This window comes from Channa argus, chromosome 8 (genome assembly GCF_033026475.1).
Source record: "Channa argus isolate prfri chromosome 8, Channa argus male v1.0, whole genome shotgun sequence".
In the NCBI taxonomy this organism is placed as follows: Eukaryota; Metazoa; Chordata; class Actinopteri; order Anabantiformes; family Channidae; genus Channa; species Channa argus.
This window is the reverse complement of record NC_090204.1, coordinates 22224460-22232193: the sequence shown is the minus strand read 5'-3', so window position 1 is coordinate 22232193 and position 7734 is coordinate 22224460. Positions and strand designations below refer to the sequence as shown.

The following is a 7734-nucleotide window of genomic DNA, read 5'->3' as shown; positions in this document are numbered from 1 at the left end:
ACAAATATTATTCTTGATTTTCTGACTCTGTCAAATAGCAAAATTGAGCCAGTAGGAATTTTTGGCAAGTTGCTATAATACGTGTGAGCATCCATAACAGTAAATGTTGGAACTGTAACTATAAACAGGGATTATTGCAGAAAAACGCAACCTTACCCAGCTGTCTAATCCTTGCTCTTTATACACAGCAAACCTGAAATTTTAAGTGGCAGTTCTCCATAAATACAACTTGAATAGCATTGGTTTCAAAATAGTATATTTAATTTCCTCATTAATTGTGGGTTGGGATAAGTGATTAGTTCAGGTTAGAGAAGGTGAAAATTCACCACTCACAAAGTCACTAAGTGCTGTGAGTGCCTAAACCCAGGTAGGGTCAAGTTGTAAAAATGTTGGATGTTTTGCTGGATACTTTGGTGAAAGAAAATCTTGTTTAGTATAAATAAAAAGTATTTAAAAAAACATTTACTCATTACATGAATGTAAACTAAATCCAAATGTTATAATAAATGTACATGCAATTGTTGTTTAGTTGTATAGAAATATAATTTTTTTAGGAACGTGTCTGTCATCCGAAAACCCCAAAGTACATATTTTGCATTATTTAGGAACAATATTTATGAAATGATGAGTCTTTAAAGGGTTACCAGTGCTTTCCTGTAGATTGTGCTAAAATAAAAACAAGAAAATTGTATTTGACTCAATAAAAAGTAAAGCACAAATACAAATTATATTGGTGTTGTCATGGATTCAGTTCTCAATTTTAACCTAAAACTACATCAATACTTTAAAAAGAAAGTTGACCCATTTCCACTCAAACAATAAATCAAGAATCAGAAATGTCCTAGCAGATTTCACATAAACATATACAAATATATAAAAAATCCACACATTTCTCTCTTTCTCAATAATAATAATAATAATAATAATAATAATAATAATAATAATAATAATAATAATAATAATAGGGTTGATAGATGACTGAGTCACAGTTGTCACCATAGCTGAATCAGGGTGATGCCTCTAAACAAAGATCACATCACTACAATTCTGAAACCTTTGATAAAAAAATGACATTATTATGTTACATTACATTGTTTTATTAAGAATAAAACTAATTTAAAAAGGTTTTGAAAGACAAGTATTGATTTAAAAGTCAGCTGAGCTTCATCTCAGATGTTCTGAAGGAATATTAACCCAGCAGACATATGGCACTGGTCTCGGTCGATCACAGAATACAAATGAGGTACTGCACTGTAACGAGCCTTTGAACTGACAGTGCTCCGTATCTGATTTTAGCCGCTTTTAATTCAAGCATGATAGTTTATTTTTTTTCCCTTTTTGGTTCCTCTTTTAATGTCCTATAAATGCTTTTTCCATGCAACTCTCCATGGCTTCCTGGTTTTCTTGCTTTGAATGGGGGTTGATTCAAGCCGTCCTGTGTCATCAGGAATCTAAACATTCTTCATTTTGGTAGCAGTTCCCTCCAGGCTCAGTCAAAGAAGAATGGAAAAGCCAACGAAACAGACATCATCTTCAGTAAATCGCAAAGAGAAAATGAAATCAGGCAGATTTACAGTGAATTGGACTGGCTTTTCTCGCCTCTGATGCCTTTGATTGGCAGATTACTAAAGGTCAGAGCTTCTCTAATCAATGCTGGTCTTTTGCCACCCACTCATGCTGTCTTAAGGGAGGCTGCTTGGAGTCACTGGTGGAATAAAAGACAAAGCTATTTATAAGCTCGCAGTAATGAATTATGGCTAGCTGCCTCTGCAGAATGGGTTTTTTAGAACCGAGGCTGGTAATTGCACAATGAGCAGAGTGCTGTTAAACATCATAATTATGGGTATGCTACCTTGGGATCTTTTTTATTTTGCTGGAGGAGGATCGTGTACGGCGGGGAGGGCAGAGTTATGTTTCACTCCTCCATTTCCCTTTTTCTTAAAAAACAAAAACACCATCCCTAATTAGTCAGGCTGCCAAGCTGTTTAATTATTTTTTTCTTTTGGTGAAGATGAGTGTTACCACTGCAGGTCCCTGGTTTGTGAGCCCTCTCCTCTGCACAGGGAAGGGCTTTGCCAGGCAGCTCGTGGTAGGAAACCATGTTTTTCAGGGAATTTAGTGACCTCAAAGTCAAAACAAAGTCACCACAAACACAACCAGAGGTGCTGTCTTTCATTCTCTCAGAGTTGCTCTTTCATGCTGCGGTGAAGCGCTCATTTCCTCTGCGTAATTGACACGGTATCCAGGAAAAGACACGCTGACATTTGGTAATGCATTCCACCACTCACACATCTCATCAAACGCTACTCAGCTATGTACAGCCCTCATCCCACGGTGCTTTTGACATGAGTTGGAGTTGATAGGAGAAGCAGACAAATTGAGGTTTTGACTGTTAACCTTCAAAGGTGCTTGACTTCCCTTTGGTCTGCAATGTCACTGAGGCACGTACATGTTAACAAATTAAACTTGGCTTATACCTGCATTAATAATGCAGATAAAATCTGTGTTGAAGCTCAGCAAGGTTTGATCAGTGACTGAACTGAAGGGCTTTATACTGTATTTGTTGGTCTCTTTTACCCCCATAACGCAGAATCGATCTAGAAAGATAAGCATTATTAATGTTAAGGGAAAAGGAAAAAGGCTGGAGTCTCACGTCGACGGAAACAGATTCATTCAGCGGAGCCTTTCCAATTACAAGAGAATTGCAAACATTAAGGATAAAGGGCAATTTTCTTAATTAATCACATTTTGAAAAAGTTTTATACAAACAATTAAACCAACTTCTACTCAAGTTAAGTGTCCGCCAGTCTGCGACATGGATTTGTTTGGCTGATGTAGGTTTAATTAATTTAAGGTGGTCTATGGCACAGACAAGATACACAGCTCCACTGGGTGACATTTACAGTGCATCCAGAAAGTGTTACGATCGCTTAACTTGTGCTACAGCCTTATTTAAAATTGGATCAAATTCATTATTTACCTCAAAGTTCAGCTAATCATGAGCCTCCATCTAACCCTGTCCTCTTCTCTCACACCAACTAACTTCATGTCCTCTCTCACTACATCCATAAATCTCCTCTTTGGTCTTCCTCTAGACCTCCTGCCTGGCAGCTCCAACCTCCAGTCACCTCTTCTAGTCTTCGTTCCCTTTCATTGTCCTCATTCATCAACTCTTCAAAGTTCTCCTTCCATCTTCCCATCACACTCCTGGCACCTGTCAATACATTTCCATCCTTTTCTTTAATCACAGTAACCTGCTGCACATCCTTTCCATCTCTATCTCTTTGTCTGGCCAACCTGTACAAATCCACCCCTCCCTCTTTAGTGTCCAACCTAACATACAAGTCCTCATATGCTCTTTGTTTGGCCTTTGCCACCTCTATCTTCACCTTACGCTGCATCTCCCTGTACTCCTGTCTACTCTCTTCAGTCCTCTCAGTGTCCCACTTCTTCTTAGCTAACCTCTTTCTCTGTATAAACTCCTGAACTTCCTCGTTCCACCACCAAGTCTCCTTTTCCACTTTCCTCTTTCCTGATGACACACAGAGTACCCTCCTACCCACTGATCACATTAGCTGTAGTGGTCCATTTATCTGGAAGCACCTCCTGACCACCCAGAGTCTGTCTCAGCTCCTCCCTGAAAACTACACAACATTCTTCCTTTTCCAACTTCCACCACATCGTCCTCTGCTCTGCCTTTGTCCTCTTCCTCACCACCAGAGTCATTTTACACACCACCATCCTGTGTTGTCTGGCTACACTCTCCCCTACCAACACTTTACAGTCACGGATCTCTTTCAGATTACAACGTCTACACCAGATGTCGTCCACCTGAGTGCTTCTACCTCCGCTCTTATATGTCACCCTATGTTCCTGCCTCTTCTGGAAGAAAGTGTTTACTACAGCCATTTGCATCCTCTTTGCAAAGTCTACCACCATCTGTCCTTCTGCGTTCCTGTCCTAAAGACCAAATCTGCCCATCACATTCTCCTCTCCTTTGTTCAAATTTTGGAAAAGCATACACCTGTCTATATAAGGTTCCACAGGTGAACAGTTCAAGGAATTGTCTGTAGACCTCGGAGAAAGAATTGTATAGAGGCACAGATCTGGGTAACGATACAGAAAAAATTTCTTCAGCATTGAAGGTCCCAATGAGCAAAGTTGCCTCAATTACCCGTAAATGGAAGAAGTCTGGAAACCCAGAGTGGGCCAGCCAGCCAAACTAAAAATCTTTGGCCTGAATGCCAAGTGTCATATCTGGAGGAAACCAGGCACCGCTGGCCAATACCATCCCTACAGTGAAGCATGGTGGTGGCAGGATCATGCTGTGGGGATGTTTTTCAGCGGCAGGAACTGGGAGACTAGTCAGGACCGAGGGAAAGATGAATGCAGCAATATACAGAGACGTCCTTGATGAAAACCTGTTCCAGAGCTCTCTGGACCTCAGACTGGGGCGACGGTTGATCTTCCAACAGGACAATGACCCTATGCACACAGCCAAGATAACAAAAGAGTGGCTACAGGATAACTTTCTGAATGTCCTCTAGTGGGCCCAGCCAGAGCCCAGACTTGAACCCGATTGAACATCTCTGCAGAGATCTGAAAAATAGCTGTGGACCAAAGCTCCCCATCCAACCTGATGGAGCTTTAGAAGTACTGCAAAGAAAAATGGGAGGAACTGCCCAAAAATAGGTGCCACGCTTGTAGCATCATACTCATAAAGACTTGAACCTGTAATTGGTGCTAAAGTGCTCCAACAAAGGTAGTGAATACTTATGTGCATGTGTTTTTTATTTTTTTATCTTTAATAAGTACGATTTTAAACAAACTTCTTTTACAAACTTATTTTTTTTGTGGAAGTTTGAGGAAAGCAATTTGATCCGTTTTAAAATAAGTCTGTAACACAACAAAATGTGGAAAAAAGTTAAGCGATCTTTATTCCAAAACACGTTGTGGGGCAATTGCCTCCCCAAAACTGTAGCCCCAAATGCTCCGAGTCACCACAACTTTTTACAGTGGTCCAAAGTCAGCCAGTCAACTGCAAATGGGCAAGCTCTCCTGTTGGAATACTGATGATTCATTTGTTTTGTAATTTCTCCCACGGCAATTTTGGAATGAAAAATGATTTTGGAATAAAAAAAAAAAAAAGAATACTGCACCAATTCTTTATGTTATTGAAAATGCATAGTTTAAAGATCATGCAAGGCTGCATTATTGCACGTGCAATGTTTAATGTGGGGAAATATTGGCAGTCCTTGTTAAATTGTGTCCGAAGGAAATACAGTGCAGATTTTTGTGGTTTAATTCACGAAAGCGTGACTGAAGCAGAGGCATCGATTGCATCCACAATGTTTTTTTTTTTTTTTTATATAAACCTGTCATGATGAGTGGCTGTTAACATATTGATTGAAAAACCTTCATGCGGGACCTTTAAGCTGGCATGTTTGACCTGCCTGTGATACCAGTGTAAAATGCATCTATATCGCAACAAAATAACCAGGGTGTACTAGTGGTAGGTGATTACCAGGGAATATTAATATTCCAAAAAGTGTATTCAAAAACTAGTTTCACATAAATTATTTCCAACTGCTGGAAGCTGTTATAACATGATGTTTTAATATCAATTTATCTACAAAATCTTGACTGACACCACTGTATTCTGGTCTTCATGGAAAGTGCACTGTCACTGAAGCAAAGAAACATATAAAAATTACAAACAAACAGACTGTATCATATTTTACCATAAAATGTCCATTTGGCATTGGTACTTATAGTACAAATGAGCAGAGTCATATTTAAACAGAATGGTTCGAATTTACAGCGGTATTTGAATTTCTACTGTAGAATTCTTTTGTTTTAAAGAGTTTGTGAGAAACAGTTGTGCATTTTCTCACTGATCCACCTCATATTTTAAATAATGTAGCACTGAAGGTAGATGCCATAGAACAAAAACCAAAACAATCAGATGAGTACATTCTTCCTGCTATCCACAGCTGGTCATCTCCTGATTAACCAGTTTGGTCATCCATAGAGACAGAGCCCAACTGTGAGCAACTGCACCACAATTGGCACGATTCTCCTGTCCAGGAGGTCTCCTTGAGGCCAAGTACAGTCCAGATCTCCCTTCAAGCAGCCGTTAACTGCACAGCTTGGTGGTTTCGTAATCCACTGAGTTGGGCAGGCGTGAGCTGAAGGCCTGTATGGAGGCATGTATGCGAACCACTTCGCTGGCAGTTAGTTTGAGCCGGTGCCGGAGAAGACAGGCAAACAAGTCCAGTTTCTGTTGACCCGGAGGGGAGAGTCTGTTCACCCGGTCTCGTATTTCCAAGAGCTGAAGCATGGCTGTGTCTTGGGAACCTTGGGTGTATGGGTAGTCCAACTGCAGAATCAAGTCGCGGATCGCTTCTGGGTCAAAGTGCATGCTGTAGCCAAACACCTGAATGCTGTTGATCTTCATGTAGCCCAGATTCCGAGCAGGATCGGCCATTTCTAAAGGCTCATAATACACACTGTCATTCACTCCATCTTGAGTCTTTATCCTACTCCGAAGGTAGATATGAATAGTTTCAAAGAACGTCTTCCACTTGTTGCCCAGGGTTAGAGTCCAGTTATAGCACTCAAAGGGTAGGTCCAGCTTGGTGGCCTGCCAGTCTGGGAAACCATTCTCATTCACAGGAATGTACCAACTCTCTGAATGGCTCCCTCCAAAGGGGTTGATGTAGAGCATAAGGACAGGCTCCAGGGTGCTGTTCTTTGTAAGGCAGATCTGGAGGGATATACCCAGCAGCATGTGGACCATGTTGGACTTGTACTTGTTGCTCTTCAGTGTCAGCAGCATCCTCTTTCTCCATGATGGGTCGAACCAGCTGTTGAGTCGCATGTCATTGCTAATAAAGATGGCATGGACCTAAGAGAAAAATAGCGATGAAAACAGTATGGAAACAAGAATACAACAACTATATATATATATCTCTATATAGAGATATAAATATGTGGAGTAGGCACAATGCAACAGTACTCATTACTTTTTTGCATTTCTCTGCAACATCCCCTGATGCTTTAACACATCCAAGATCTGTACTATGCTCTTTAAGCAAAGACACAAACAATAAATCTTGTTAAGCTTCCTAATACTGAATAGAACCTAAATTACCCTGGAAACCGTCCATTCCATAATTAGATGCTAACTGACCTAAGACACCCGTTTTAATGGCAAATGAACTCCATTTAACGCACTGATTACTGTTTACTCACCACTTTACTGCATTACAGAGAAATGGAATGTGATGATACTAATACATTATTTGTAAATATATGTATTCTGTGTATTCCGAGTATTCTGTAAATTAGCTTCTAAGTTAGCTTCTCCCAGTGCAGCTATAAATGAGAATGGTTTTTGATGTCCTGTGGGCACATTTCATCGAAATCATCCTCTTTGGAAAATAATATCCTGTACTTTCCTGTACCTTACATTCACTAATGGGGAAAAAAGGGCAAAACATTTATTCTTTTTCATCATCACATTGCTGATTTACTTCGGAAGTAAGTGGAGTTTTTTCAGAGAAACTCTATCTGCTAGGAATGATCCTGGGATGCAAAACGTCAAGATTGATCATCCATCGTGTCATACAGTATTTCGTACCACATATTTTTATATATGGTAATTAGGGTTATGTTGCTGCTAAAAATACGTTTCCTCTGGTTTTCTTGCTTGAAGGGCAAGACTTGTACTGC

General features: G+C 40.0%; 1 protein-coding gene across 2 annotated transcripts in view; it reads right to left on the bottom strand.

The window, feature by feature from the left end:
- Nucleotides 1-5597: 5597 nt before the first annotated feature.
- LOC137131883 (BMP/retinoic acid-inducible neural-specific protein 3-like) overlaps nucleotides 5598-7734 on the bottom strand; it is a 45915-nt gene continuing 43778 nt past the window's right edge. For both annotated transcript variants that reach the window (XM_067513718.1, XM_067513719.1), the window contains exon 9: nucleotides 5598-6907. In XM_067513718.1, coding sequence (XP_067369819.1) covers nucleotides 6137-6907 — 771 coding nt within the window. In that variant the 3' untranslated portion in view covers nucleotides 5598-6136. The remainder of the gene's footprint in view (nucleotides 6908-7734) is intronic.